Source organism: Pseudophryne corroboree, chromosome 2 (assembly GCF_028390025.1).
Source record: "Pseudophryne corroboree isolate aPseCor3 chromosome 2, aPseCor3.hap2, whole genome shotgun sequence".
In the NCBI taxonomy this organism is placed as follows: Eukaryota; Metazoa; Chordata; class Amphibia; order Anura; family Myobatrachidae; genus Pseudophryne; species Pseudophryne corroboree.
In genome coordinates this window covers 899,783,879-899,800,004 of record NC_086445.1, presented here as the reverse complement: position 1 = coordinate 899,800,004, position 16,126 = coordinate 899,783,879, and the positions used below count along the sequence as shown (strand labels likewise).

At 45.3% G+C, this 16,126-nt stretch overlaps 1 protein-coding gene across 3 annotated transcripts in view; it reads left to right on the top strand.

Moving 5' to 3' along the window:
* Positions 1-16,126, top strand: part of SGSM2 (small G protein signaling modulator 2) — a 765,216-nt gene that overhangs the window by 441,637 nt on the left and 307,453 nt on the right. For all 3 annotated transcript variants that reach the window (XM_063956036.1, XM_063956035.1, XM_063956034.1), the window contains exon 3: positions 9,157-9,319. In XM_063956036.1, the coding sequence (XP_063812106.1) occupies positions 9,157-9,319 (163 nt within the window). The remainder of the gene's footprint in view (positions 1-9,156; positions 9,320-16,126) is intronic.

Genomic DNA, 16,126 nt, shown 5'->3' with positions numbered 1-16,126 from the left:
AAACTTTGCCGATGTACTGTATGTAGTGTACGCCGTTGCAACGGCAAGTCGCAGCTGCTTGGATTGACCCCTTAGTGTCAGGGTCATTCATTGTAAAGGTAATGCAGGAGATATCAGAGATATCTTTTGCTTACCGTTCACTCACAGGGCCTAATTCAGACCTGATTGCTGTTGTGCAAATTTGCATAGCGGACGACTATCGAATGACTGCGCATGCATATGCACCGCAGTGCGCAGGCGCGACACCAATGACAGGATGGTGCAAAAATTTTGATCGCTAGGTGTAGGCAAGGTGATTGACAGGAAGAGGATGTTTGGGGGTGGTAACCGGCCATTTTCTGGGAGTGTCAGGTAAAACGCAGGCGTGTCCAAGCATTTTCAGGGAGGGTGTGTGATGTCAGCTCCGGCCTTGAACAGCCTGTTTCTTTCGCACTGTAGGAGTAAGTCCTGGGCTACGCACAGACTGTAAAAATCATTCAATAGTGAGTTGCGAACAGATCTGCAGCTGTAAGCTGTCTGGCGAAGATTTCACATGGCGTACACAGGCATTCTCACACTTGCACAGGGCTGGTTTTCACTCTGTCTGGGTGGCGACTATCAGGGCCGGTTCGGGCAGGAAAAGGTGTGTGGCCTAATACAGGGGGCGTGGTCAGTTACGCCCCCTGTACATTGCTAGCGCCGCTTGAATGCTGAGCGGTGCGCGATGACGTCATCGCGCACCGCACAGCAAAAGGTCCTCTCCACGAAGGGAAACTAGACGCTATGCGTCTAGTTCCCTTCGTGGAGAGGACCTTTGCTGTGTGGTGCGCGATGACGTCATCGCGCACCGCTCAGCAAAGTTACTCTCCACGAAGGGAAACTAGACGCATAGCGTCTAGTTTCCTTCACAGGAGGCGGACGGGGGCGGCAGCGGGCAGCGGAGGCGGACGGGGGACACAGCGGGCAGCAGTGGCGGATCTTGCCACGGTGCGGCGCCCTCCGGATGGCGCCAGCGCCCTCCGGAAGGCGGCGCCCCGGGCAAAAGTCCTGTTTGCCCGTGGCAAGATCCGCTACTGGCGACTATCTGAGCGCAGACCTCTGCAAATTTACAGAGAAGCTATCAGGTCTGAACTAGGCCCACAGTCAGGTCTGCTGTTCCCATACTATTGTTTGGGGCCAAAATACAACAAGCTCCAAAAATACTACATTTTCAGATCTTGACCACGGGAGCCTTTGCCATCTTCAGATTGTATTGACTCCCGGTCCTTGCTCCCTCTCTATGGGAAGGAACCCGGGTTGCATAGAGGAATCCTTCTGATCCTTCCTCCTCTGTACGGCTTCTTCCGCTGACTGTGAGCTTCTTAGTGCGCATGCATAAACCCCAGTTGACACAGGTGCACTAGCACTGCCGAGTCACCTAAGGTTTGTGGAGGGGGGGGGATTCAGATCAGCTGTCAATGTTGAATTGCTCCGGTGATGTTGTATCCACTGCTGCTGCTACTTGCAGCAAGTTGGATACAAATGTATTACTGATGCTAATTCTAGCATCATGAATAGACCCCTAAACCTCTAGAAAGAACAGTACTGAAGACATTTCTGTCCACTGTATATACTATAGTGTGTATCACAGATCATGGGCCAGTTTGCAACCCTGCGCTAAGGTGTTTTTCATGCAATATTTCCAACAAACGCCATCTTGAAATATCATATATTTTTGTCAGAAAACGTATCAAGCTTTCCTGTGCATGATAAATAGTGCCTACAATATATTTTTCAGTGTAATACTTCCAGGTTCAGATGTGATGTCGTTTAGATCCTCATTTAGTCCTCCTCAACAAGCGCTTTGTGTGGCAATACTAAAGCCTTCTTATGACTATATTAGAAGGTCACTGATAAGGGATGCATGCATAGGTCGCGTATTGCTTCAGCCAAGCTGCCATTATTATACAAGCATCTAAGTCTTAAGCATAGTATTTGCTTAATAACATTTGACACAAATGTTAACCTTGTTCTACTGTTATCCTGACAACTAGACTAGCTGTCACTTCTTATTGATTTCCAGTTGCAGACACGCTTATTCTGTTCTATGCTACGTTTATACTGTATAGAAACTGAGTGACCTAATATGATACATAATTTTTTCTTTGACAATGTCATTATTATATGAACTGATATGTTTAGCCTGAAGGATTCTTTAATTAACGAATCAGTGGTGTCTGTTCTTTGGTCAAAAGGAGAACATTTAATAAAAAGGGTCATGAACTGTTTTATTCTTACAAAAAATCTGCCGTATCAAGTATCAACACAAATCTGGATTGCATTACCGAACGAGTTAACTGGGTACACACTGGAGCGACCTATGTCGGAACGAATCCCCATCAACCCGAATTGCCCCTACACATTGGGGCGACTTTAATAAAGGACGGAACACCTCTACCTGATTGACAGAGGCGTTTGCAGGGCTGGCAGGGATGGTGACGGACTATTGTGGGGGCAGCGCGGGGGAAATGGGGGCGGGGCTGTGGCATTTTTGGGGCAGCCGCTCCGATAGAAAAAATGTCGGCGGCCCGTCTGCATCCGCAGCTGGGTTGACGTCCACAGTTGCTGCAACCGCAATTAAACTGCGGTCACAGCTGCTGGGCGGCACGGGCAGCTTGCTGGTCAGCCTTGCCCTGTGATGAGCAGACCCCAGCATGCGAAAAAGAGGATTGCAGATTCTGCTTTTAAGCAGAATCTGCAATCCAACCTGAATAGCCCCTTAAATAAACATGGCTGTTTTCTAGCTGATGGTATGCTGCAGAGTATTTCAGAAATGTCCTGGGCACAGGTAACTAATAATCACACTATGTTTTGTTTCTTCCATTTACATTTTGTTTAGACAACACACGTACAGAAGAGCTCGGTCACTAACAAGAAGGCAAAGTTCTGACTTGTATTAAGTGGAGCCCAATTTAATGAGAATGCATTTGGCATTAGAACAGATATATACAGTAATGCAGTTTATGCCCAGTGCTGAAAGATTAATACAATAACAATTCTGCAGAGTATTAAATCAAATTCCAAGTGAGTTACAATCAATACACACAAACAAATAAATACCACTTGTATGCCAGAATGTGATATACGACAGCAATATATCTAAACCCTGCTGAGCAAAACGCCAGCTGACTAATAATATATTTATTATCCTATATATATATATATATATATATATATATATATATAAACTGCTGACCTATGCACAACAATGTACATTGGGGGGTTTGGACACAAACAATTACACACAATGACATGAGGTAGAAAGGTACAGATTTTCTTGTCCAAATCAGCTTACAGTCTATCATCACATTATCTAGAAACTGTATTTTACTCTGTTGTAATGAAAATACAAGAAAAACATCTTATGTTTGCCTACCAGTGTACTTTGGGAGTGTGAGAGAAAACCTACAAACTCACCACAGATCAGGGACTAGTTGAGACTTAAACTCATGATCCCAGCACTGCAAGGTAACAATGATAACCTCTGTGCCACCGTGATAATGAGCAAGCAGTGCCCTGTTAGACAGACATAGGTGGTGGGTAGTAATGGCATCCGCTTTACAAAAGCGTCCGAGTTTGGCCGGCATCCCACACCTCCGGCAAACTCGAACGCCATTACTTCCCGCCACCTATGTCTGTAAAATATTGCCAAAAGCAGAGTGTAACCACCCATTCAAAATACTTACCTCTCCGTCTGCTCCACAGGTATCACTGGGAACATGGCGCTAGTGCCATATTTCCGGGACTCTGCGCCACTGCACTGTATAAATCACCGGGAAAATGTGCTAGAGGATACTGTGAAAAAAGCAGATGAGAGGGAGTCACAGGGGCTGCACATGGGCTGTGCCTCTTTTGATCCACCCCTGCTCAGGGCTTTATTGTGGTAATGAAATTTACAGCATACTGTAACCAGGGGCAAAGCCAGGACGATGGGGGCCACGTAGCAACTTTTGAAAGGGACCCGATCCCAATGCTCCTAGACAGACACCTATCCACAGCAGTTGTTAATTATATGCCCCATAATAGCGCCCTACTTTATTTTAGGAAACCATAGTAATGTCCTAGCTCACATTATGTCATATTGTAGGGCTGCTAGTACACATTATGCAACACAGTGCCCCCAATTCCCGTTGTGACATACAGTGTCCCTATGTCATGTTGTGCCACATTACAGTGCCCCAGTTCACACTATGTAATCAGGGCATGATCTAGCCTTTGTGACGCCCTGGGTTGGAACATAGGGGCGTGGCTTCATGAAGGGGTGTGGTCAGTTATGCCCCCAGTAGTATTGCCCCCAGTAGAGTTGTTGTGCCCCCTAGTTTGTGCCCCCAGTAGTATTGCCACCAGTAGAGTTGTGCACCCTAGTTTGTGCTCCCAGTAGTATTGCCCCCAGTAGAGTTGTGCCCCCTAGTTTGTGCTGCTTACAAAAAAAAAAAAAATTAATACTCACCATCCCCGCTCATGTTTCCCGACTGCTGCTGCCCTCCGTGTCCGGCCGCCGGCGCCGCTCTTCTGTTCTATGGGAGAGACGTCTCTCCCATAGCACAGCATAGACACTAAAGAGGTCATGATTGACCTCTAGTGTCTATGTAGCGCTCCCACAATGCAGTGCGATGCGCAATGACTTCATCGCGCACTGCACAGTCAGCACCGCACAGCACCGGGGTGCACCACCAGTAGCGGATCTTGCCACAGCGGTGGCGCCCTCCGGAAGGTGGCGCCCCGGGCAAAAATCCTGCGTGCTCGTAGCAAGATCCGCTACTGTATGTAATGCATTATAATGCTCTCCAGTTCATTTTACAGTATACCACATTACAATGAGCAGGTCCAGGGGCGTAACTAGATATATTGTAGGCTCCAAAGAAAACGTATGTAAGAGCCTCTATGTACCACTCAGTCGTAAAAAAAATAAATGTATATGAGACATGTAACTTTGACAGCTGGGACCCTCTCGTTTTTCAGAGACTGTCCCACCCGTGGGCCACAGTGTCCCACAGGTGGGGATAGCTTGCGGAGGACGTCCGACATGAGTCTGTAAAATAGCAGAGAATGTGCTAGGGGATACTAGCACTATAAAGTGGCAACTACAGCAAAAGACATTACAGTGGTTGTAGCAGCGTGAAAATCAGCCCCAAAACGTGTAATTGATAAAAGTCACATTTTATTGTAGTTAACTAATACAAGCCCACTGTTACTCAGTTACTGAAAATGGTGTATAAAGAAGGATAAACAAATTTCCAAACCCCATCTGTTCCCCTCTCTTATATTAGATATGGCATACCTCCCAAGTTTTGCAGTAGGTCAACCAGGACGCTTGCATGCGCGGATGGCGCATGTCTGAAATTAAAGAGCATGGCTTAGTGGCGAGGGAGATGACCACACGGGGAAGGCCAAATACGTGAGGCACGCCGCCATGTTTTGTCATGCTGTGGGCTTGTGCAGTGCTCCTGTAGCTGCTGGACAGCCCCCAGCCTTTTAATGTCTTTTGCTGTAGTTGCCACTTTATAGTGCTAGTATCCCCTGGTGTGTAAGCATGCACCTGAATGTGCAAGGACTGGGGGATATACTTTGTGCGTCTTTAGACGCAACATTTCTGCTTGGTGCATCTTTAGACGCTATCATCATATGCACCACCAAAATTTGCACCTTCCCTATGCTAATGAACGTGCAGATTCTCCATCAGTGTACTGTATGGCCCCAATGGAAGCAATCAAGCATCTTCAGTTCACAATCCGTTATGCAATACACCCTTGACACTCCTAGGACATGTCTAAAGGATGTCTCGGTGCGTCTGAATAGCCACCTCCCTGGAATGCCTAGTACAGTGCATCTCAATCACAAATGCAACACAGTGTAACGCATGTGCTGTATGAGCTTTTGGGGAATCTAGCACGTGCGCAGTATCAAATAAATCATTCAGCTCTGTGAACATTGGCCCCAAAAGAGAACTAAGAGGAGCTTGAAACATCGGTCTTCTGTACAGCTCAGAATCCAGCCCCAAAAGAAAACGAAGAAGAGCTTTAAACATTTAACACCACATTTCCAGCAGTAAAAATGCTGATGGTGACAAAAACCATATGATTCCTTGCTGACTTATTGAAGTAGGGATGTCTATCAATCCTAAGTAGTTATCAAATACTCTGCAATCTTCTTTTAGCTGTTTTGTCTACAGTAAAAAGCTCTCATAACAATACCCTAAATGCAGTGGTTCCCAAACGCAGCCCACAAGGTACCCTAACAGTCCAGGTTTTAAAGATATCCATGCCAAAGGACAGGTGATGTTATTAGTATCTTAATCAGTTTGATTATTCCATCTGTGCACAAGCATGGATATCCTTAAACCTGGACTGTTAGGGTCTGTTTAGATCCGAGTTTGGGAACCACTGCACTAAAGTTAATACAGTCAAAAACAGTGCTCCGTAATTTCAATCCTCAAGGCACAGTCCAGGTTTTACATAAATCCTTTTTTGAGCACAGATGACTTAGGGGTCTATTTACTAAGCCTTGGATGGAGATAAAGTGCATGGAGATAAAGTACCAGCCAATCGGGAACTAAGGGGCAGATTTATTAAGCCTGGTGAAGTGATAAAGTGGAAGGTGATAAAGCCCCAGCCAATGAGCTCCTAACTGTCATTTTTGAAACTAAGCCTATGACATAGCATTTAGGCACTGATTGGCTGGTGCCTTATCACCTTCCACTTTATCACTTCACCAGGCTTAATAAATCTGCCCCTAAATGCCATTTCACAGGCTGGGTTTGAAAAATGACAGGTAGGAGCTGATTGGCTGGTACTTTATCTCCATGCACTTTATCTCCATCCAAGGCTTAGTAAATAGACCCCTTAATCAGTACCTAATTCAGTCATGTTGATTTCACTATCTGTATTCAAGAATGGATACCCTTTAAACCTGCACCATTAGTGTGCTTGACCACTGGGTGTGAGAAGCAATTCTTTACACCAGTAAGACAACCTTTCCTCTTGAAAAAAAACCCAGTATTTATTAAAATGTAGACTGTCAATTCATATAATTAAGATATAGCAGGAGATGCATCAAAGATCCTAAAGAGAACAAGTAGTGCATTCTTGGCAACTTTTTATATACTTCTCTGGGAGAAGCCATTAGAGGAGAAGCAGTTTGACCCTTCGGGGGTAGGGGAGGGGGAGGCGGCCTTTCACATCGTTAGGACCCATCCCGTTACAGTAAATCCCATGAATAGCAGGTCCTCACGGAAGGGGTGGAACTAAAATAACGGTGTACATTGTACTACATAAATGATAGCTATTTTATGATTGGTTGCTATGGGCAACCCCTCCACTTATCCTCTACCACTTTCCCCCTAAGTGCCACAATAATATCACTAGTTTTTGAGTAGTAATAATATCACAAATTGTTAGGCTGAATTCCCATGAACTATGCAGCATGTGCAGAGGCGTAACTGTGGGAGGCAACGGAGGCGACTGCCGCCGGGCTCCTGTTCTGTAGGGGGGCACCTCCCCCCCCATTCCGTGTGTTCAGTGACAGCATTCAATTAAGTTCATTGATAGCAGCCGCCATCTCTTACTCCCTGCACCTTACAAGTCACATCCTCTTTCTTATACATACACATTTTACAAGTATCATACCCAGAACCCATGACCTGTTATACTGGAAGCAGACAACTTATTGACGGAGCTATTTGCTCCTGTATAGGAAGCATGAGAATTCTAACTATATGAAGTTACTTTTTTTTACTGACAATTACACGTAACTTCATATAGTTAGAATTCTCACACTTCCTATACATGAGTAAATAGTTCCATCAGTAAGGTGCCTGTTTCCAGTGTAATAGGTCGTGGATTCTAATCCTGGGTATGACACTTGTAAAATAATTGTTGTTGGAGAAATAATCAGCATTGTGAGTGACTGAGCAGATGTATGTAGTGTGTGGCTGCACGCTACATAGACCTGCCTAGTGGCAATGGTTTTCAACTGACAATTCTAGAGCAGGAGCAAATAGCTTTATCAGTAAGGTGTCTGCCTTCAGTGTAACAGGTCATGGGTTCTAATCCTGGGTATGACAGCTAAGAAACGGGTGATTTAAAATAAGTGACAAAGAAATGTGTTGTGTGTATATATATATATATTAAAAAAATTCATTTATATATAATATATCTATACATACATACATATTTTTATCTATCTATATCTATCTATCTATCTATCTATCTATCTATCTATCTATCTATCTATATATATATATATATATAAATATGGAGAGATAGGGAAGCGGCGCTCAGTGTTGCTAAGAAATGGTTATGATTCTTATAATTTAAGAGCCAAACGATTGTAAAAAATATATATTAAAAAATATATTTAATACATATGAGAGTAAAAAAGTTATACAATTACATTAAAAAACCACAAAAAAAAGTTTTCATATAAAAGACCAGAATATGGACCGAAAAGAATTAAAAAGGATAGGAGATCAAACTCAGCTTAAAATCAGCAGGGGGTTAGTGCAGGAAACCCAACGCGTTTCGTCTCATCAGACTACATATAGCGAGGGGGGGGGCACCAATATTTATCTTGCCTCCGGGCATCTGGGACGAACTTACGCCATTGAGCATGTGTGACACAGTGACACTTTGAGGGCTACTGCATCTATCCAGTATGGAAAGCCACAATAAGGGGGGTATTCAATTAGTGCGGTTATTTCGACTAGTCGAAAAAACATCACTATCCGCCCAATTCACATTCGACCTATTCAAAGCCCGTTACGAATTTTCAACTTGTCGAAAAATCCGACCGGGCGAAAACCACGTGGATCTGCGAATTCGCCGCCGATCCACGTGTTTTGTCGAATTCACAAGTGTTTTCGACAGCTTTTGGGTCCGTTTTCGCCCATGCCAATTCGAAAATAAAAAAATCGAAAAAAGGCATGGTAAGAACCCCATAGATTTGTACCCCATAGATTTATAAGTAAAACTTAGTGTCATCTCTACTGTCATTCACCAATATGTGCGCAGACGGCACATCACATAAAATTGAATTATTAAACAACAGTGCTCTTGGCAGGTGTTAATGTAATATTTACTTTTGGTGTAGTGATGCTTCTCAGTTTGTACTCATGCAAATTACATTTTCTCTACTTCTCAGGTGTGGTGGAAGCATGTCTCCTGCACCTCCTGAAGAGAAGGGCGGCCGGATTCTTGCGGAGTGATAAAGTTGCAGCCTTGTTTATGAAGGTCGCCAAGACATGCACCACTGCTGCAGATATATGCAAGAAGGTGCAAGAGCTGCAGCAACAGGTGGAAGGCAGGTGAGGACAATCAGAAGTATTAAAGCTTTTTATTAGCAGAATTAGACCTATGTTCATAAGGAAAAATAGTGAGTAATGTAAATGTTATTCTGACCCGTTCTGCTGGACACATCTGAAGATTGGAGGAATGATGTTGCCTACTACACAGTAGAGATGAGCGCCGGAAATTTTTCGGGTTTTGTGTTTTGGTTTTGGGTTCGGTTCCGCGGCCGTGTTTTGGGTTCGACCGCGTTTTGGCAAAACCTAACCGAATTTTTTTTGTCGGATTCGGGTGTGTTTTGGATTCGGGTGTTTTTTTTCCAAAAAACCTAAAAAACAGCTTAAATCATAGAATTTGGGGGTCATTTTGATCCCAAAGTATTATTAACCTCAAAAACCATCATTTCCACTCATTTTCAGTCTATTCTGAATACCTCACACCTCACAATATTATTTTTAGTCCTAAAATTTGCACAGAGGTCGCTGGATGACTAAGCTAAGCGACCCTAGTGGCCGACACAAACACCTGGCCCATCTAGGAGTGGCACTGCAGTGTCACGCAGGATGTCCCTTCCAAAACCCCCCCCCCCAAACAGCACATGACGCAAAGAAAAAAAGAGGCGCAATGAGGTAGCTGTGTGAGTAAGATAAGCGACCCTAGTGGCTGACACAAACACCGGGCCCATCTAGGAGTGTCACTGCAGTGTCACGCAGGATGTCCCTTCCAAAAAACCCTCCCCAAACAGCACATGACGCAAAGAAAAAAAGAGGCGCAATGAGGTAGCTGTGTGAGTAAGATAAGCGACCCTAGTGGCCGACACAAACACCGGGCCCATCTAGGAGTGGCACTGCAGTGTCACGCAGGATGTCCCTTCCAAAAAACCCTCCCCAAACAGCACATGACGCAAAGAAAAATTAAAGAAAAAAGAGGTGCAAGATGGAATTGTCCTTGGGCCCTCCCACCCACCCTTATGTTGTATAAACAGGACATGCACACTTTAACCAACCCATCATTTCAGTGACAGGGTCTGCCACACGACTGTGACTGATATGATGGGTTGGTTTGGACCCCCACCAAAAAAGAAGCAATTAATCTCTCCTTGCACAAACTGGCTCTACAGAGGCAAGATGTCCACCTCATCATCATCCTCCGATATATCACCGTGTACATCCCCCTCCTCACAGATTATCAATTCGTCCCCACTGGAATCCACCATCTCAGCTCCCTGTGTACTTTGTGGAGGCAATTGCTGCTGGTCAATGTCTCCGCGGAGGAATTGATTATAATTCATTTTAATGAACATCATCTTCTCCACATTTTCTGGATGTAACCTCGTACGCCGATTGCTGACAAGGTGAGCGGCGGCACTAAACACTCTTTCGGAGTACACACTTGTGGGAGGGCAACTTAGGTAGAATAAAGCCAGTTTGTGCAAGGGCCTCCAAATTGCCTCTTTTTCCTGCCAGTATAAGTACGGACTGTGTGACGTGCCTACTTGGATGCGGTCACTCATATAATCCTCCACCATTCTTTCAATGTTGAGAGAATCATATGCAGTGACAGTAGACGACATGTCCGTAATCGTTGTCAGGTCCTTCAGTCCGGACCAGATGTCAGCATCAGCAGTCGCTCCAGACTGCCCTGCATCACCGCCAGCGGGTGGGCTCGGAATTCTGAGCCTTTTCCTCGCACCCCCAGTTGCGGGAGAATGTGAAGGAGGAGATGTTGACAGGTCGCGTTCCGCTTGACTTGACAATTTTCTCACCAGCAGGTCTTTCAACCCCAGCAGACTTGTGTCTGCCGGAAAGAGAGATCCAAGGTAGGCTTTAAATCTAGGATCGAGCACGGTGGCCAAAATGTAGTGCTCTGATTTCAACAGATTGACCACCCGTGAATCCTTGTTAAGCGAATTAAGGGCTCCATCCACAAGTCCCACATGCCTAGCGGAATCGCTCCGTGTTAGCTCCTCCTTCAATGTCTCCAGCTTCTTCTGCAAAAGCCTGATGAGGGGAATGACCTGACTCAGGCTGGCAGTGTCTGAACTGACTTCACGTGTGGCAAGTTCAAAGGGCATCAGAACCTTGCACAACGTTGAAATCATTCTCCACTGCGCTTGAGACAGGTGCATTCCACCTCCTATATCGTGCTCAATTGTATAGGCTTGAATGGCCTTTTGCTGCTCCTCCAACCTCTGAAGCATATAGAGGGTTGAATTCCACCTCGTTACCACTTCTTGCTTCAGATGATGGCAGGGCAGGTTCAGTAGTTTTTGGTGGTGCTCCAGTCTTCTGTACGTGGTGCCTGTACGCCGAAAGTGTCCCGCAATTCTTCGGGCCACCGACAGCATCTCTTGCACGCCCCTGTCGTTTTTAAAAAAATTCTGCACCACCAAATTCAAGGTATGTGCAAAACATGGGACGTGCTGGAATTTGCCCATATTTAATGCACACACAATATTGCTGGCGTTGTCCGATGCCACAAATCCACAGGAGAGTCCAATTGGGGTAAGCCATTCCGCGATGATCTTCCTCAGTTGCCGTAAGAGGTTTTCAGCTGTGTGCGTATTCTGGAAACCGGTGATACAAAGCGTAGCCTGCCTAGGAAAGAGTTGGCGTTTGCGAGATGCTGCTACTGGTGCCGCCGCTGCTGTTCTTGCGGCGGGAGTCCATACATCTACCCAGTGGGCTGTCACAGTCATATAGTCCTGACCCTGCCCTGCTCCACTTGTCCACATGTCCGTGGTTAAGTGGACATTGGGTACAACTGCATTTTTTAGGACACTGGTGAGTCTTTTTCTGACGTCCGTGTACATTCTCGGTATCGCCTGCCTAGAGAAGTGGAACCTAGATGGTATTTGGTAACGGGGGCACACTGCCTCAATAAATTGTCTAGTTCCCTGTGAACTAACGGCGGATACCGGACGCACGTCTAACACCAACATAGTTGTCAAGGCCTCAGTTATCCGCTTTGCAGCAGGATGACTGCTGTGATATTTCATCTTCCTCGCAAAGGACTGTTGAACAGTCAATTGCTTACTGGAAGTAGTACAAGTGGGCTTACGACTTCCCCTCTGGGATGACCATCGACTCCCAGCAGCAACAACAGCAGCGCCAGCAGCAGTAGGCGTTACACGCAAGGATGCATCGGAGGAATCCCAGGCAGGAGAGGACTCGTCAGAATTGCCAGTGACATGGCCTGCAGGACTATTGGCATTCCTGGGGAAGGAGGAAATTGACACTGAGGGAGTTGGTGGGGTGGTTTGCGTGAGCTTGGTTACAAGAGGAAGGGATTTACTGGTCAGTGGACTGCTTCCGCTGTCGCCCAAAGTTTTTGAACTTGTCACTGACTTATTATGAATGCGCTGCAGGTGACGTATAAGGGAGGATGTTCCGAGGTGGTTAACGTCCTTACCCCTACTTATTACAGCTTGACAAAGGCAACACACGGCTTGACACCTGTTGTCCGCATTTCTGTTGAAATACTTCCACACCGAAGAGCTGATTTTTTTGGTATTTTCATCAGGCATGTCAGTGGCCATATTCCTCCCACGGACAGCAGGTGTCTCCCCGGGTGCCTGACTTAAAAAAACCACCTCACCATCAGAATCCTCCTGGTCAATTTCCTCCCCAGCGCCAGCAACACCCATATCCTCCTCATCCTGGTGTACTTCAACACTGACATCTTCAATCTGACTATCAGGAACTGGACTGCGGGTGCTCCTTCCAGCACTTGCAGGGGGCGTGCAAATGGTGGAAGGCGCATGCTCTTCACGTCCAGTGTTGGGAAGGTCAGGCATCGCAACCGACACAATTGGACTCTCCTTGTGGATTTGGGATTTCGAAGAACGCACAGTTCTTTGCGGTGCTTTTGCCAGCTTGAGTCTTTTCAGTTTTCTAGCGAGAGGCTGAGTGCTTCCATCCTCATGTGAAGCTGAACCACTAGCCATGAACATAGGCCAGGGCCTCAGCCGTTCCTTGCCACTCCGTGTGGTAAATGGCATATTGGCAAGTTTACGCTTCTCCTCCGACAATTTTATTTTAGGTTTTGGAGTCCTTTTTTTACTGATATTTGGTGTTTTGGATTTGACATGCTCTGTACTATGACATTGGGCATCGGCCTTGGCAGACGACGTTGCTGGCATTTCATCGTCTCGGCCATGACTAGTGGCAGCAGCTTCAGCACGAGGTGGAAGTGGATCTTGATCTTTCCCTAATTTTGGAACCTCAACATTTTTGTTCTCCATATTTTAATAGGCACAACTAAAAGGCACCTCAGGTAAACAATGGAGATGGATGGATACTAGTATACAATTATGGATGGACTGCCGAGTGCCGACACAGAGGTAGCTACAGCCGTGGACTACCGTACTGTACTGTGTCTGCTGCTAATATAGACTGGTTGATAATGAGATGTAGTATGTATAAAGAAGAAAGAAAAAAAAACCACGGGTAGGTGGTATACAATTATGGATGGACTGCCGAGTGCCGACACAGAGGTAGCTACAGCCGTGGACTACCGTACTGTACTGTGTCTGCTGCTAATATAGACTGGATGATAATGAGATGTAGTATGTATAAAGAAGAAAGAAAAAAAAAACCACGGGTAGGACTAGGTGGTATACAATTATGGATGGACTGCCGAGTGCCGACACAGAGGTAGCTACAGCCGTGGACTACCGTACTGTACTGTGTCTGCTGCTAATATAGACTGGTTGATAATGAGATGTAGTATGTATAAAGAAGGAAAAAAAAAAAAACCACGGGTAGGTGGTATACAATTATGGATGGACTGCCGAGTGCCGACACAGAGGTAGCTACAGCCGTGGACTACCGTACTGTACTGTGTCTGCTGCTAATATAGACTGGATGATAATGAGATGTAGTATGTATAAAGAAGAAAGAAAAAAAAACCACGGGTAGGTGGTATACAATTATGGATGGACTGCCGAGTGCCGACACAGAGGTAGCTACAGCCGTGGACTACCGTACTGTACTGTGTCTGCTGCTAATATAGACTGGATGATAATGAGATGTAGTATGTATAAAGAAGAAAGAAAGAAAAAACCACGGGTAGGTGGTATACAATTATGGATGGACTGCCGAGTGCCGACACAGAGGTAGCTACAGCCGTGGACTACCGTACTGTACTGTGTCTGCTGCTAATATAGACTGGTTGATAATGAGATGTAGTATGTATAAAGAAGAAAGAAAAAAAAAACCACGGGTAGGTGGTATACAATTATGGATGGACTGCCGAGTGCCGACACAGAGGTAGCTACAGCCGTGGACTACCGTACTGTACTGTGTCTGCTGCTAATATAGACTGGATGATAATGAGATGTAGTATGTATAAAGAAGAAAGAAAAAAAAAACACGGGTAGGTGGTATACAATTATGGATGGACTGCCGAGTGCCGACACAGAGGTAGCTACAGCCGTGGACTACCGTACTGTACTGTGTCTGCTGCTAATATAGACTGGATGATAATGAGATGTAGTATGTATAAAGAAGAAAGAAAAAAAAAACCACGGGTAGGTGGTATACAATTATGGATGGACTGCCGAGTGCCGACACAGAGGTAGCTACAGCCGTGAACTACCGTACTGTGTCTGCTGCTAATATAGACTGGTTGATAATGAGATGTAGTATGTATAAAGAAGAAAGAAAAAAAAAACCACGGGTAGGTGGTATACAATTATGGATGGACTGCCGAGTGCCAACACAGAGGTAGCTACAGCCGTGGACTACCGTACTGTACTGTGTCTGCTGCTAATATAGACTGGTTGATAATGAGATGTAGTATGTATAAAGAAGAAAGAAAAAAAAACCACGGGTAGGTGGTATACAATTATGGATGGACTGCCGAGTGCCGACACAGAGATAGCTACAGCCGTGGACTACCGTACTGTACTGTGTCTGCTGCTAATATAGACTGGATGATAATGAGATGTAGTATGTATAAAGAAGAAAGAAAAAAAAAAACACGGGTAGGTGGTATACAATTATGGATGGACTGCCGAGTGCCGACACAGAGGTAGCTACAGCCGTGGACTACCGTACTGTACTGTGTCTGCTGCTAATATAGACTGGATGATAATGAGATGTAGTATGTATAAAGAAGAAAGAAAAAAAAAACCACGGGTAGGTGGTATACAATTATGGATGGACTGCCGAGTGCCGACACAGAGGTAGCTACAGCCGTGGACTACCGTACTGTACTGTGTCTGCTGCTAATATAGACTGGATGATAATGAGATGTAGTATGTATAAAGAAGAAAGAAAAAAAAAACCACGGGTAGGTGGTATACAATTATGGATGGACTGCCGAGTGCCGACACAGAGGTAGCTACAGCCGTGAACTACCGTACTGTGTCTGCTGCTAGTATAGACTGGATGATAAATAATGATATAAAAAATATATATATATCACTACTGCAGCCGGACAGGTATATATTATATAATGACGGACCTGCTGGACACTGTCTGTCAGCAGAATGAGTTTTTTAATTTTTATAGAATAAAAAAACACCACACAAGTCACACGACGAGTGTACTTTTTCAGGCAGACATTCAATCACAATATACTATACTGGTGGTCAGTGTGGTCAGGTCACTGGTCACAGTGGTCAGTGGTCAGTCACACTGGCAGTGGCACTCTGGCAGCAAAAGTGTGCACTGTTTAATATGTACTCCTGGCTCCTGCTATAACCTATAACTGCTCCCCAGTCTCCCCCACAATTAAGCTGTGTGAGCACAGTCAGATATTATACATAGATGATGCAGCACACTGGGCTGAGCACAGATATGGTATGTGAGTGTGACTGAGTC